Here is a 16,510-nt window from a genome sequence, read left to right as displayed (position 1 = left end):
TAGAAAGTTAGGTAGAAATTTAAAAAGGAGGTCCTCGAGTAGTACTATCTGGATTACTCCCAGTGCTATGAGCTAACGAGAGTAGGAATAGGAGGATAGAGCAGATGAATGTATGGCTGAAAAGTGGGTGCATGGAAGAAGGGTTCATACTTTTGGATCATTGGAATCTCTTCTGGGGTAGAAGTGAACTGTACAAGAAGATGGATTGTACCTGAATTGGAAAGGGTCTAATATACTGGCAGGGAGTTTTGCTGGAGCTGCTTGGGAGGATTTAAACTTGTAAGTTTGGGGGTGGGACCCACTGAAATTGTGAGGAAAGAGATCAATCTGAGACTGGTACAGTTGGGAAAGGGGGTGAGTCAAACAGTCATGTCAGGCAGGGACAAAGCAGAGAACAAGGTAGGACTGATAAATTAAACTGCATTTACTTCAATGCAAGAGGCCTGATAGAAAGCCGGTGAACACAGGGCATGGCAAGGAATGTGGGACTGGGATATCAGCAACTGCAGAAACGTGGCTCAGGGATGGACAAGATTGGCAGCTTAACGTTCCAGGATACACATCCTATAGGAAGGATACAAAGGAGGGGGCAAGAGAGAAGGGGGAGTGACATTTTTGATAAGGATAGCATTATAGCTGTATTTGAGGAGGATATTCCTGGGAATACATTCAGGGAAGTTATATGGGCAGAACTGAGAAATAAGAAAGGGGTGATTGCCTGATTAGGATTGTATTATAGACCCCCTAATTGTCAGTGTGAAATTGAGAAACAAACTTGTAAGGAGATCTCAGTTCTCTGTAAGATTAGTCAGGTGGTTATGGTAAGGGATTTTAACTTTCCAAACCTAGACTGGGACTGCCATAATGTTAAGGGTTTAAATGGACAGGAATTTGTTAAGCTTGTACAAGAAAATTTTTTAATGCAGTATGTGGATGTACCTACTAGAGAAGATGCAAAACGTGACCTATGCTTGGGAAATAAGGCAGGGCAGGTGACTGAGGTGTTAGTAGGGGAGTACTTTGGGGCCAGCGACCATAATTCTATTAGTTTTAAAATAGTTATGGAAAAGGATAGACCAGATCTAAAAGTTGAAGTTCTAAATTTGAGGAAGGTCAATTTTGACGGTATTAGGCAAGAACTTTCAAAAGCTAATGGGGAGAGATGTTCGCAGGTAAAGGGGTGACTGGAACATGGGAAGCCTTCAAAAATGAGATGAGAGTGCAGAGACAGTATATTCCTGTTAACGGTGAAAGGTAAGGATGGTAGGTGTAGGGAATGCTGGATAACTAAAGAAATTGAGGTTTTGGTTAAGAAAAAGAAGGAAGCATATGTCAGGTATAGACAGGATAGATAGAGAGAATTCGCAGAAGAGTATAAAGGCAGTAGGAGTACACTTGAGAAAAATCAGGAGGACAAAAAAGGGACATGAGATAGCTTTGGCAAGTACAATTAAGGAGAATCCAAAGGGTTTTTATAAATACATTGAAGGACAAAAAGGTAACTGGGGAGAGAATAGGGCCCCTCAAAGATCAGCAAGGCAGCCTGTGTGTGGAGCTGCAGGAGATGGGGGAGATATTGAATGAGTATTTTCCATCAGTGTTTATTGTGGAGAAGGAAATGGGAGAAATAGAATGTAGGGGAATAGATGGTGACATTTTGAAAAATGTTCACATTACAGAGTAGGAGGTGCTGGATGTCTTGAAGTGCATAAAAGTGGATAAATTCCCAGGATCTGATCAGATGTAACCTAGGACTTTGTGGGTGGCTAGGGAAATGATTGTTGGGCCCCTTGCTGAGATATTTGTACCATTGATAGTCACAGGTGAGGTGCTGGAAGACTGGAGGTTGGCTAACATGGTGCCACTGTTTAAGAAGGGTGGTAAGGAAAAGCCAGAGAACTATAGATCAGTGAGCGGTCGTGAGCAAGTTGTAGAATCATAGAGATGTACAGCACAAAAACAGACCCTTCGGCCCTTGTTGGAGGGAATCCTGAGGTACCAGATTTACATGTACATGACTATTAGGGATAGTCAGCGTGGCTTTGTACATGGGAAATCATGTCTCACAAACTTGATTGAGCTTTTTGAAGAAGTAATAAAGAGGATTGATGAGGGCAGAGTGGTGCACATGATCTGTATGGACTTCAGCAAGGTGTTTGACAAAGTTCCCTATGGGAGACTGGTTAGCAAAGTTAGATCTCGTGGATTGTGGGGAGAACTAGCCAATTGGACACAGAACTGGCTCAAAAGGTAGTAGGCAAAGAGTGGTGATGGAAGTTTGCTTTTAAGACTGGAGGCCTGTGACCAGTGGAGTGCCACAAGGATTAGTACTGGGTCCATTACTTATTTCTAATTTTATAAAATGATTTGGATGTGAGCATAAGAGGTACAGTTAGTAAGTTTGCAGATGACCCCAAAATTAGAGTTGTAGTGGGCAGCGAAGAAGGTTACCTCAAAATCCAACAGGATCTTGATCAGATGGGCCAATGGGCTAAGAAGTGGCAGATGGAGTTTAATTTAGATAAATGAGAGGTGGTGCATTTTTGGAAAGCAAATCTTAGCAGGACTTAGGGAATGTTGCTGAACAAAGAGACATTGGAGTGCAGGTTCATAAGTTCTTAGAAAGTGGAGTCACAGGTAGACAGGATAGTGAAGAAGGCGTTAGGTAAACTTCTCTTTATTGGTTAGAGTATTGAGTACAGGAGTTGGGAGGTAATATTGCGGCTGTACAGGGCATTGGTTAGGCCACTGTTAGAATATTGCATGCAATTCTGGTCTCCTTCCTATCAGAAAGATATTGTGAAATTTGAAAGGGTTCAGAAATGATTTACAAGGATGTTGCCAGGTTGGATGATTTGAACTATGGGGAGAAGTTGAATAGGCTGGGGCTCTTTTCCCTGGAGCGTTGGAGGCTGAGGAGTAACCTTATAGAGGTTTATAAAATCATGAGGGGCGTGGAAAGGATAAATAGAAAAAGTCTATTCCATGGGGTCGGGGAGTCCAGGACTAGAGGGCATAGGTTTAAGGTGAGAGGGGAAAGATATAAAAGAGACCTAAGGGGCAACATTTTCACGCAAAGGGTGGTGCACGTATAGAATAAGCTGCCAGAGGAAGTGGTGGAGCTGGTATACTTGCAGCATTTAAAAAGCATCTGAATGAATATATAAATAGGAAGCATTTAGTGGGATATGGCCCAAATGTTGGCAAATGGGGCTATGTTCTGTGAGGATATCTGATCAGCATAGCCGAGTTGGACCGAAGGGTCTGTTTCCGTGCTGTACTTCTCTAAAACTCTCTGACTCTTTGGAAACTTGTTTTTTTATATATCATGTATACCCTGCTTTTGCAGATATGGGGACAGCTGTGAGAAAGGGAACAGTTGACACCGGTCTGTGGTGGTTGTACTTCAATGCACGTGGTAAACGAAACAAGTAAATGAGTTTGTAGCACTGATTGAAATTGGTAGGTATGATGTTGTGGGTATCATAGAAACACAGAAAGCTGTAAGGGAATCAGGGCTGGAAACTAAATTTCCCAGGTTCCATGTCCTATTGAAAGGACAGCTAGGTGGGTCAAGGCGATGAGGTTGCCTCATTGGCAAGAAATGAAATTATTTCGATAGCAAGAAGTGATAGAGTCCAAAGGCATAGAATCTGTGTGGGTAGAGTTGAGGAACTGCAAAGGAAAAGGGACGATGATGGGAGTTGTGTACAGGCCTCTTCGCAGTAGTCAGGATTTGGGGAAGAAAACAAATCACGAGATAGAGAAACCATGTCAGAATTTGACCTTGATTAAGGAGCTGAAGTTAGAGGAACATTAGGGGGCAGTGACCAAATATGATAGAATTCATCTTGCTATTTGAGAGGGAGAAGCTGGAATCTGATGTAACTGGATTACAATTGAGGTAAAAGTAACAACAAATGTTCGAGAGGGGAGCCGTGCACGAAAGATAGTGGTGCTGCAATAACAGGACTTTCTGCTCTGCATCCCAAAATACCCCCAGAAAATCATTCCAAGGAAGAAACAGTATACTAAGGGGAGGATGAGGCAACCATGGCTGACAAGGATGGGGGGTGTGGAGGGTTTGAGAGAAGGTGCTTGAGAAGGTGAAAGGTCTGAAGGTGGTCTACAGAGTTTGAAGGAGATAGCTGAAGAGATTTTGAAGGTATTGATAGCTTTCAAGAATTACTGGAGTTGGAGTGGGTCCCAGACAATTAGAAAATGTCTAATGTAACACACCTGTTTAAGAAGGGTCGGAGGCAAATACAGGAAACTATAGGCCAGTTAGCCTGACCTCTGTCGCTGGCAAGATTTTACAGTCCATTAAGAGCCAAGTCAGCACAGCTTCATCAAGGGGGAGGTCATGCCTGACAAATCTGTTAGAATTCCTTGCAGAGGTAACAAACAAGTCAGACAAAGGAAAGCCAGTGGATGTCATCTAAGTGGATTTCCAGAAGGTCTTTGACAAAGTGCTGCACAGAAGGCTGCTAAATAAGATAATAGCCCATGGTGTTGGGGGGGGCGGGGAGAAGGTGCTGGCATTGATTGGGGATTGTCTGAATGGTAGGAGGCAGAGAGTAGGGATAGACTGGGCCTCTTCTGGATGGCAGCTGCAGAGGTTAGTACTGTTCACAACTATTCATGGATACATTGATCTGGATGAAAGACCTAAGAACATTGTTGCTCCGTTTGCAGATGACACATATAGGTGGCAAGACAGGTCATGTTGAGGAGGTGACTGGGCTGCAGAAAGATTTAGGCAGACAGGTTAGGAGAATGGACAAAGAAGTGGCAGATGGAATCCAGTGTGGGGAAAGTGAGGTTTGGCACTTCTGTAGGAAGAAGAGGCATAGATTATTTTCTGAACAGGGTAAGGCTTTGGAAATCTGAAGCACAAAGGAAGTTGGGACTCGAAGTTCAGGATTTTCCTAAGTTAACATGCAGGTGAGGTGAAAGTGGCAGCAAGGTTACATTAGACAATTTGGCATCAAGGAACCCTTGCAAAATTGGAGTCAATGGATATTGGGAGTAAACTCTTCGGTGGTTGCAGTCATACCTGGCACGTATGAAGGATGGTTTTGGTTGTTGGATGTCAGTCACCTCAGCTCCAGGGCATCTCTGCAGGTGTCCCCAGGGAGTGTCCTAGGCCTGACCATCTTCAGCTGCTTCATCAATGACTTTCCCTCTATCATAAGGTTAGAGTGGGCACACTGGTTTCTCTTCAGAGACTGAAGAGGTCCATGTTCAATTGCAACAAGATTTGGATAATCCAGCCTTGGGCTGACAAGCGGCAAGTAACATTCTTACCACACGAATGCCAGGCTGTGACCATCACCAATAAGAGGCAATCTGACCATCGCCCTTGACATTCAGTGGTGTTACTATCTCTGAAACTTCCACTGTCAATATTCTGGAGGTTATCATTGACCAGGAACGCAACTGGATTCACCATGTAGAAGCTGGCTACAAGAGCAAATCTGAGGCTAGAAATACTGCAGCAAGTGACTCCCCAAAGCCAGTCCACTATCGACAAGGCACAAGTCAGCAGTGTGATGGAAAACTCCCTATTTGCCTGGATGAGTGCAGCTCCGGCAACATTCAAGAAGCTTGACATCCAGGACAAAGCTGTCAGCTTGATTGGCACTGTAGCCATAGGCATCTACTCCCACAACATGGATACTCAGTAACAGCTGTGTTTACTATCTACAAGGCACACTGCAGAAATTCACCAAAGATCCTCAGACAGCACATTCCAAACCCACGACCACTTCCATCCAGAAGAACAAGGGTAGCAGATACATGGGAACACCATCACTTGCAAGTTCCCCTTTGCCACTCATCATCCTGACTTTGAAATAACAGTGATATATTTCCATGTTGTTGAGTCAAAATCCTGGAATTCTCTCTCCAGTGGCATTGTGGATCAACCTACAGCAGGTGGACTGCAGTAGTTCAGGAAGGCAGCCCTCTATTATCTTCTGAAGGGCAACTGGGAACGGATAATAAATGCTAGCCAACCACCGATGCCCACATCCCACAAATGAACTTTTTTTAAAAACCCGTTCAGTTGACAGTTCGGAAGGCAAATACAATGTTCACATTACATTCTAGTACTCTTGAAAGGAAGAGCAAAGATGTATTGTCAAGCCTTTATAATGCTCTGGTCAGACCGCATTTGAAATTTTGAGAGCCGTTTTGGGCCCTGTCCTGTGTCTAAGGAAGGTTGGAGGGGTCAAGAGGAGGTTTACAAGAATTATCGCGAGGATTAAGCACTAGTCATATGAGGAGAGGTTGAGGATGTACTTGACTGAGTTTGAGGGTAAGGAGTGAACTAACTGAAATTTACATAATACAGAGTCCTGGGTAGAGTGAACGAGGAGATGTTTGCACTAGTAGAAGAAATTAGTACCTGAAGGCACAGCCTCAATGAAAAAACAATTTGATTTTTGATTTAATTTATTGTTATCGAATGTGCCTAAGTGCAGAGAAGTTTTTTTTTTGTTGTGCGAGCAGTATGGGTAGATCAGAACATGCAATGACATACAGATCATGGGGTGTTTAGATAGGTTAAGGCTGCATAGGAGATGCACAAAAGCAAGATCAACATTGGATTTGAAATTAGAGATCTATTCAGTAGGGAAGAAGCTGTTCTTGAATCTATTGGTAAGTGTGTTTAAGCTTCTGTATGTTCTGCACCTTTTTGAACTAAGTTGAGGAAGAATTTCTTCAGCCAGAGAGTGGTTAATCTGTGGAACTCATTGTTGCCTAAGGATGTGGAGACTAAGTCATTCAATGTGTCTAAGACCAATGGGTTCCTGATTTGGTAATTGGATCAAGGGTTATGGGAGAATGGGTTTAAGAAACATATCAAAAGTGAATAGCAGAGCAAACTTGAAGGAGCAGAATAAGGGCATCTGGCTCCGTGTTATGATCTTGCGGTGGATCAACTAAGCCCGTCCACAAATTTGACATTAGCTGCTTGTTCTTGTCAGCTTTTAGCTCTGTTAGAAATGTTACAACTGCCTAGATAATATCACATCAATATTATATCCAATATTATCATTTCTTAAAAGCGCCACAATGAATTTGTTTTGGGTGATAAATGAAGCTGAATGTGGAACCCTTGGGATTCAATGTACTGCACTGGATTTGGTGGTTTAGACGTTTATCCTTTTTATCCTGTTTTAAGCTTGGGTGACTGCCAATACTATCAAATTGTGCAATTGGATAAATCGAAGCTAGGTTTCAGTTGTAAGAATCTGCTTCCTCTGTCAGCTTATGGAAGCGTTTGTCTATGTTTTGGAGCAGGTAAGGGAAATGCAGTTCCTTTTCTGGTCACTGTGCGAGCTGAGATTTTATTGGTGTCTCTCTTCTATGCATGACTGTTTATTGCCACCACTCTGTAATTCTGTTGGTTAATTGCTACTCTTCTCCGATTTCTTCTTCTTCAGATGTTAACAGTCCTTCATCAGGCTGTAACAAATGCTGTTTCACTGTTCTACAGCTGAGTGGAACTGCACTGGCACGGTTCTTTTTTATTAACAAACTTACTAGTCAAACTTTCCTGCATTACTTCACCTCACTCTTGAATCTATCAGTTACTGGGGTTTACCAAGGAATTAAGCGAAACCTGAGAACTGCAGAGATCAGAGTCGCGAGTGTGTCGTTGGAAAAGCACAGCAGGTCAGACAGCATCTGAGGAGCAGGTGAATCGACGTTTTGGACATCAGGAATCTAACCTTGCCAATATTTCTTATCTATATTCTAGTCTTTGATATCATCCGTAAAACCGAGCATTAGTTTTTAGAAGTTCCTATTAGCTGACTATCACCATCTCTACTGGTGTTTAAAAGACATCTTGACCAATGAGCAGAAATTTGCTCTAATTAAATATTTCAAAGATTGAACTTTGGTCCCTCCTACAAACTGTTTCCTAGCTACTAATTTCTTGCTTCTGCCTAGAAATTGGAACTATGGTGTTATATTTGATCCCAAGATGAGTTTATATTTTCATAACCACAGCATCAGAAACAGATTGCCTGTTTCCACTGCTATTCAATCGCCTAACTTGTTCTGCCTCATCTACTGCTGCTCGTGTTCAAGCTTTTGTCTTTTTTTTTTCTGGATTTGGTAATTTGTATATCCCTCTGGCTGATTTCCCACATTTTAGACTTAAGTTTGTGGTAATCAAATTCTGCCTGTTTTTGAATTGTGTCCCACTTCCCCATCACTCCATATGCTTACAAACTGAGAAGGTAACTGGCTAACTGGTAGAGGTCTGAAGAGAGGAATATAGACTAAATCAAGTACAGCAACCCAATGCAGTAGAATAATCCAAACTGTTCAGTATTCTTGTTATCTCTCAAACTGAAGTCCTCCAGCATTGCCCATTTTTACCATTGATGAACCATGATCAATTTCCACCCTGTCATAGTTTTTGAATGCTAGGAATGTAAGTAGACCACTTAGCCCCTTGAGCCTCTTCTGCCATTCAACGAGAGCATGGTTGATTTGTGACCTAACTCCATGTGACCATTGACCCATTATCCCTCAATACCTTCGCTCGACAAATGCTGATCTCTCTGGTTTGAAATGAACTGCTCTAGCATCAGCTGTTATTTGTGGAAGAGAGTTCCAAATCTCTACCATCATTTCTCTGTAGAAATGCTTCCCAACATGTGTCCTAAACAGTCCGTATCATGATCGTGAGAAGCACTCACTGGCAATGCATATAAGCCAACAATGTTCCTTGTGGTTTAGCTTCTTGACAAATAGATTCCAATTAGCATAATAACCACATTTTCTTTACAGCAGCATGATACTCACCTATGGTGAGACAATATAGATTTGAAATTGGCAAAGAATCTGAGGGGAAGTGAGGTTTTTTTTGTGGTAAGTTATCGAGAAGAACTGCTTGAAAAGGTGTAGAAGCCAATTTAGTTAACTTCAAAAAACTCATATACTTCGTGCCAAAAGAAAACACTTGTGGTGAAAGAGCTAAGAGTGTGACTAATTAAGCATTTCTTTCAAAGAGACAATGCAGGCATAGAGCCTGAAAGGAGTGTGTGCTGTAAATTGTTTAATATTGTAATAACATTAGTGTATGTTAAAACAAAAGTAACTGAGTAAGATGGATAATTCATTGTAATAATAATTTGCCTTTACATTGCCAGTCTTAGCCTGTCATATTTATTATTTGGAGGATACCCTACTGTTGGGACAAATCAGCTAAACAGTGGATCTGGCTTTAAAGTCAACTAAATGCTGACCACTTTATGTTTATTTCAGGAACTATTTAATATTTGAGGATTTTGTCCATTTTCCTGCGGCTTTGTGTTAATTAGACATTTTGAGGAAAAAATCGAATTTCTGCAGCATGGAACTATTCTAACATATCCTCAAAAATATTGCAGGTGCTGATTATTTTTTTGTTGACTATGGCCATTGATTATGAAGAGCTGCTGAAACACTATGAATTACAGGAAACTATTGGTACAGGTACGCATTTCCATACACAATTGCCATTGGAATGGCACTATATGTATTTGAAGTGAAGTTTTTTTTTAAACTAAAGGAGCACAGGTGTAGCACTGATGTGTTCTTGACATAAGGAGTTTTGATTTTAAGGTTTGACAAATGTATGCTCAAGACAGTTCTTAAAACCTAATGTGGTATCTGGCATTACATGATCCAGAGTTCTTGAGTAAGAGAACTTATGACAACGCGATTGTTTGTTTTTATTTGGGAAAGGCGATCATTTTCAGTGCCACTTGTTGAGCAATTATTAGGGAAACTGCATAATTTTTTTCCAAAGCTGACAGCTTGGCTTTCAGCCTGCAAATGAGTCTGCATATCATTATTCATCATGATCAGAGACTCAACAGGAGTATTGATTCTGTTTAACATGAAAAATTCCACTGATTTCTTACTAAACGTGTGCCGCTTGGAATTTGCAAGTGTTTATTCAAAATATCCTAGGAAGACTAAACTATTTGAGGGATAGGTTGTGTATGGTTAGAAAGTGATGAGCTTCATGGGTTAAAGATCAACTTCAGAATAAAGCTTGCTGGTCCTTTTGGAGAAATATCAACTAAATAGCTTGAATTTTCTTTATCCCCTACAGGGGGGTTTGCTAAAGTAAAACTAGCTCGCCACATATTGACGAGGGAAAAAGTTGCCATAAAGATCATGGACAAAGAATTACTTGGGGTAAGTTGCCTGAAATAATGGATGGATGATGTAAGCTGAATCAGTTCACTCCCTTGAGAGTTTGATTAGTAATGACAGATTTTAAAGTATCATTACGAACTTCAATTTTTACTGCCTGTTCACTTCTCTTCAAACTCTAATCTTAAATAAGAAAGGCTTATCAAACTATAAGCAATTAAAATAAGTATGCTCTTGATGTTTGTATTTATGTTTTGGTAGGAAGACTTGCCTCGAGTTCAAACGGAAATTGAAGCAATGAAGAATTTGAGTCACCAACATGTTTGTCGTTTATACCATGTTATAGAGACAGCACAGAAAATCTTCATCATCCTGGAGGTGACTGGCTGAATAAATTTATAATTATATGTATATTTTAAACTGAAATTGTGAAATAAATTTTCATCCTGTATTGATCGTTTCAACAAAGCCGTTGAAGATGAGCTTTAATTCTAATCCAAGATTTTATCTAGACCTTTATTTTTTTTCCCCTTGCCTTTTCAGCCAAATTAATTATTTAATTCTTTTAATTAAAAAGTAGAATGAGATATTCTTTATGTTTGCTTATCTTTCAGTTGGGTAATAGATACAAATTGAGCTTCCAGCTGTTAGTCTCTGATCAGTAACTTGAATGCAAATAGAGCTTACAATCTTGAATGGGAATGAGGAACAGAAGTTTTACTGAGCTAACCTGCACCAAATCACATTCGCCTATAATCTCCTTTCTGATTATCGAACTGGCGGAGCTACAATTCTTATAATTTGCTGCATACTCGTCACTTCCTGTCTTCGTAACCTCCTCCAGCCCTCTAAACTTTTGAGATCTCTGCATCTCCTTGCACATCAACAATTTTAATTGCTACAGAAATTCACAACTGCAGTTACATCTGCCTGGGCCCTAATTTCCAAAATTCTCTGCTTAAGCTTGTTAGCTTCTTTTAAGCAAACGTTTTAAGATGCTGATTTAAATCCAGTCTCTGAGTTTTTGTTTACCTGCATAATATCTCCTTATAATACTTCGATTGCATTATCATGCTGATAATGCTCCCGTGAAGTATGTATGCAAAGTCAAAGACGTTCCACAAATGTAAATTATTATTCCATCACCTGTAATAAGTTCAACTTTGAAGTTAATCCGAAATAAATTGGAGATGAAAATCAATATGTATGATTTGAGAGCATTTAAGATTTATCTCTGCATGCTTTTTTCGAAGCAGTTTTTAAGTGCATACAAATATTTTTATTCCAGTACTGTCCTGGTGGAGAGCTATTTGACTATATTATTGCAAAAGACCGATTGTCGGAAGAAGAAGCTCGGATCTTTTTCCGTCAGATTGTATCAGCTGTGGCTTATGTTCATAGCCAGGGCTATGCTCATCGTGATCTAAAACCGGTATGTATTGTCAGATAAGGAATTTTGTTCTGATATTTGAAATAAGTGAAGTTAATGTGTTATCAGACGTTTTTTTAACATGTGCAGAAAGACTTAATTAATTCCCCATATTATACTGGCTTGCTAAGTGTCAGATTACATTAAGGACTACCAACTGCTGGAGTTGCATGTAGGTCATGGGAGACATCAACCCACAAAGGCCAATTGTGAACCAATGGAAGTTTACATCAATCCCAAAGCTTTTATATTTTCTCTACAGTCTGCTCATGAATTAAGATTTATTTACTCAACTCCCTTTGTCACCATTGATATTGGAATTCAGGACACTTGACATCTGTTCCAGCAGAATTACTATTACTCTACCACCTGGTAAGGTCAATAGAATAGTGATCCAGGGTCCTGGGCTAATGTTCTATGGGCGTGGGGTTGAATTCCACCATGGCAAACATTCAAGTATAAATTAAATAAGATCTGAAATTAAAAGCGAGCCAAATGATGAGGTAGTCACCATCAATTGTCATGAAAATACATCTGTTTCACTAATTTCCTTCAGGAAGAAAATGTGTCATTCTTGTCTAGTGGTCATGTGACTCCAGACCCACAGCAGTGTGGTCAACTCTTAACTGCCTTCCGAAATTGCCCAGGAAGCACCTCAGTTCCAAGGCAATTAGGGATGTGCAACACATGCCCACCTAGCCCAGTTCTGTGCATTGTTGGAGCAGACTACTGCAGATGGTGGAATTTGTACTGAAAACAAAAAACGCTGGTGATCACAGTAAGTCAGGCAGCATCCATGGAGAGAAAGCAAGCTTATGTCCCTTCACTGTGGCATGGTGGCTCATTCGTTAGCACTGCTACCTCACCACCAGGGACGTTGGTTTGATTCCACCCTGGGACATTATCTGTCTGTGTGGAGTTTGCACGTTCTCCCCATGTCTGCGTGGGTTTCCACCGGGTGCCTTGGTTTCCTCCCACAATCCAGGGATGTGCAAGTTAGGTGAATTGGCCATGCTAAATTGCCCATAGTGTACAGAGATGTGTAGATTAGCTGCATTAGTCAGGGGTAAATGTAGAGTAATAGGGTAGGGATATAGGTCTGTAGTTCTCTTCAGAGCGTCAGTGTGGACTTGTTGGGCCAAATGGCCTGTTTTCTCACTGTGTAGGGATTCTATGATTCATCTGATGTACATTGGTTGTGGGATCACTTTGCTGTATCAATTGCATGATGCTTCTGTTCAGTTTGTATTTTGTTGCTTCATCAGATTGTGACCATATTCCAGCAACCTAAAGCACCCCCCACCAACACTTGGTGATCAGTGACCCTCCTTCAGATCCAAAATATTTAACTCTGCTTTCTGTCCACAGGTGCTGCCAGACCTGCTAAATTCCTCCCTGAAATTTTTATTAATCTGAGAGCATCAACTAGGAATGCAGAACTTTGATGTTTTGACAATTTTTTAAGGACACTTTACCTGAATGCATGAAGTATTCACATCATTTATGTGGAGGAGCCAATGTTGGACGGGTGGACAAAGTTAAAAATTACAAAACACTAGGTTATAGTCCAACAAGTTTTGAAAGCTAGTGCTTCCAATTAAACCTGCTGGACTAAACCTGGTGTTGTGAGATTTGGAAACTTATTCACAGCAAGGTAGATGATTTAAAGGCACATCAATACATTAGTAAGGGAAAATCTCAGATCAGAAGAACATTATAGGGAATCTGCTTAGGTGAGGGGTTGCAGTAAGGAAACAAGGGGCAGCAAACACTGATAGTTCTTCATGGGACACTAAGCAATAATGGTCGTGGATGACATGGTATTAATTAGAATAGACGAGCCAGTATATTGAGTAAGTACGGTAATCATGGGAGACATTCAATCTGTATGGAGTCTAGGTAAATTTGAGAGCTAAAGCTGCAGGCAATGAATTTCTGGACTGTGGTCGGGATGTTTTTCTTTTGGTTTTGAATAGTATAAAGCCATACTCCGTAAGAGCAGCAGTAAGCCAATTCACCCATTGAATATCCTCTGCCTTTCATGAGATCACAGCTGATCTTATAATGCTCAACTTCACTTTCTCACCTTATTCCCATTACCCTTGGTTCCATTGCTGGGTTAAGAATCTGCCTATTTCAATTCAGCTTGATAACACTCTGGTAAGGAATTTCACAGATTCACTACTATCAGAACAAATTCCTTCTCATCTCTGTCTCAAGTAAGATTAGATTAGATTAGATTAGATTAGATTACTTACAGTGTGGAAACAGGCCCTTCGGCCCAACAAGTCCACACCGCCCCGCCGAAGCGTAACCCACCCATACCCCTACATCTACATCTACCCCTACCTAACATTACGGGCAATTTAGCTTAGCCAATTCACCTGACCGGCACATTTTTTGGAGTGTGGGAGGAAACCGGAGCACCCGGAGGAAACCCACGCAGACACGGGGAGAACGTGCAAACTCCACACAGTCAGTCGCCTGAGGCGGGAATTGAACCCGGGTCTCCGGCGCTGTGAGGCAGCAGTGCTAACCACTGTGCCACCGTGCCGCCCACAAAGTGGTAATCCTTATTCTGCAATTGTGTCCTCTGGTCTTTGATACTTCCACAGCAGGGGAGAAAAAACCTTTCCACGTCTATCCTGTCTTGTCCTTTTGAGAATCTTGTCGTGGACCTAGCAAGGGAGTTGTGGAAGGGATTATCTTTACGAAACGCAGATAGGGGTGGGGAGGGAAATATCTCTGGTAGGGTCAGTTTGTAGATGGCGGAGGATATTGCAATGCATATCATGGTTGATGAGGGTAGGAAGGTGAGGACCAGGAGGACTCTGTCCTTATTGTGGTTGGAGGGGTGAGGTTCGAGGGCGGGATAGAGTATTCCAAATCTTCATAACTGTGTGTAAGACAAATTTTGCCAAGTATGAAATGGCATTCTCTGTATTTTTAAAATGGTGCCCCAGGGTTCTAGCTTCCCTGGCTGGGGAATCTATCTTATCTGCTCTATCCTGGATCTAGAGTTGGGGGCTAAATGTAGTGTGTCACAGCTCGCAGATGGCACTCGAGTGGGAGAGCAAGGTGTGCAGAGGACACAAGGTCTGCAGAGAGATATGGTTAAGTGAGTGGGCAAGGGTATGGCAGATGGAATATGATATTGGTGAATGTGAGGTCAACAATTTTGATAAATAATAGTCCATTTTGTTGTAATTCTTATGTGGTGAAAAATTGAACATGCTGCTGTGCAAGGGGACCTGGATGTCCTTGAACATGAATGACAAAAGGTTGGCTTGCAGGTGCAGCAGGTAATTAAAAAGGGAAATAGAATATTGTGCTTGTGGGAGATTAGAAATGTTGTTTTTGCAGGTGGGGGGGAAGGGAAGGGAAGGGGGACATTATACAAACGGTCGCGGAATTCTTGTAGCATACTTAAGGCTAAGACTTCAATGAATATAGAGGGTCTTTGAAAGAGAATAGTTTTAAGTTAGGAAATAACCATGAAGGGTTGTAGCTGACCACAAAAAAAAAGCAGCAGGGGTATAAAGCTTATAGTGTGATAAGAGAAACTGGATAAAAGAACAAGCTGTAACAAACCAGGAACAAAGAATGCAGACAAGGACAGCAGGATGGCCAGATAAGAAAATAACTAACAAGTGAGGTAATCGGCTTATGATAGGATGGGAAAAGGGAGGCGTGATTCCTCAACTTGTAAATTAAATAAGGATGCTAACAGGCTCTGTTTTCGCGCACATTTCTGCTTGATTACAGAAGCGTCCAGTTCTTGCAAGACTGTAATAAATTGTTCGTGTTTCCAAGGCTTTGTCTCAGGCTGATTTGATTTGTGAGTGAGTTCTGTTTCTCACAATTGGGGGCTCGTCCGGGATCCAAAGCTCCGGCCGCTCGACACTCTTGGGACGGCGGGGGAGGTGCACCTTGCTGATTTTGGTGATCTCCGACTCCCTTGCTTGTCGTTCGCGGTTTGGGTGAGTACGATCTGGACTGGGAGACCCTGGAAACAAGGCGGGCAGATGCGGCGGGTTCAGTCGGGCAACTCTTGTGCACAAGACCCGCGTAGGGAAAGGTCTTAAATTATATATCCGGGCGACCGGGGGCAGCGGTATTTGCTGCAGGAATTGCCGTGGGATGGGGCACACCAAAATGACCAGGTAACTCTGTGCACAGACCAAGGTAAGAAAAGAGACCTTTAAGTATTGCCTTGGTGGTCGGGCGTACGAAAGTATAGGGAATTGGCAATTATATAAAATTTAAGCATATGTCCATGGATAACAGTCCATGTCAGAAGGGCTAGTACCTGAAGGGCTACTGAGGGTGCACTTTGTAACTAACTTATGGCCAGACGTCCAGAAAAATAGTCAAAAGCTAGAGGAGTCGTGTGTGTGTGTGTGTGTGTGTGTGTAGAGCTGTACAGCAAGTAGAAAGTTTAACCCTTTGTGATTTGGCTTGAATGCACATTCGTTTGTTGGTGATTGAATGTTTGTGCTTTGTTCCCTGGAGCTTGAGATCCACGACTGTTTTGAATCTGATTCCTACTATGGAAATTTTAACATGATTTCCTTGAAGGTTAAGGATTTTACAGATTATGAAATAAAAAGAACAGGAGTTAACACTTTATAGGTCATGACTGCCTTACTATCAGTTTCTAACTAATCTCTTTTATCCTTACAAAAGTTATGGAGAACAGTTGAAGTCTCAAACAAAAAGCATATAATTGGTCAGATTAATCGGACGAGTAAGGTGTCTAGCCAGGACCCTGAAGCGGGTGTGGAAGAAGGTGACACCAGACCTCATTAAGATTAATTAAATTAGCAACAATGGGAGGCATGGGGAGTTGCCTGTGTAACAATCGATCCGTAAATAACATTAAAGGGAATATATCCCGCCCGGCAGTTCTTTGGG

The 16,510-nt window shown here is 41.5% G+C and overlaps 1 protein-coding gene across 4 annotated transcripts in view; it reads left to right on the top strand.

Moving 5' to 3' along the window:
* The window catches only part of melk (maternal embryonic leucine zipper kinase), an 84,875-nt gene that overhangs the window by 1,952 nt on the left and 66,413 nt on the right, over positions 1 to 16,510 (top strand). For all 4 annotated transcript variants that reach the window (XM_072589723.1, XM_072589693.1, XM_072589703.1 and 1 more), the window contains 4 exons: positions 9,414 to 9,498; positions 10,124 to 10,209; positions 10,429 to 10,545; positions 11,456 to 11,599. In XM_072589723.1, coding sequence (XP_072445824.1) covers positions 9,438 to 9,498; positions 10,124 to 10,209; positions 10,429 to 10,545; positions 11,456 to 11,599 — 408 coding nt within the window. In that variant the 5' untranslated portion in view covers positions 9,414 to 9,437. The remainder of the gene's footprint in view (positions 1 to 9,413; positions 9,499 to 10,123; positions 10,210 to 10,428; positions 10,546 to 11,455; positions 11,600 to 16,510) is intronic.

This window comes from Chiloscyllium punctatum, chromosome 2 (genome assembly GCF_047496795.1).
Source record: "Chiloscyllium punctatum isolate Juve2018m chromosome 2, sChiPun1.3, whole genome shotgun sequence".
Classification (NCBI taxonomy): Eukaryota; Metazoa; Chordata; class Chondrichthyes; order Orectolobiformes; family Hemiscylliidae; genus Chiloscyllium; species Chiloscyllium punctatum.
The sequence above is the reverse complement of the archived record's forward strand: the minus strand, read 5'-3'. Positions and strand labels throughout refer to the sequence as shown.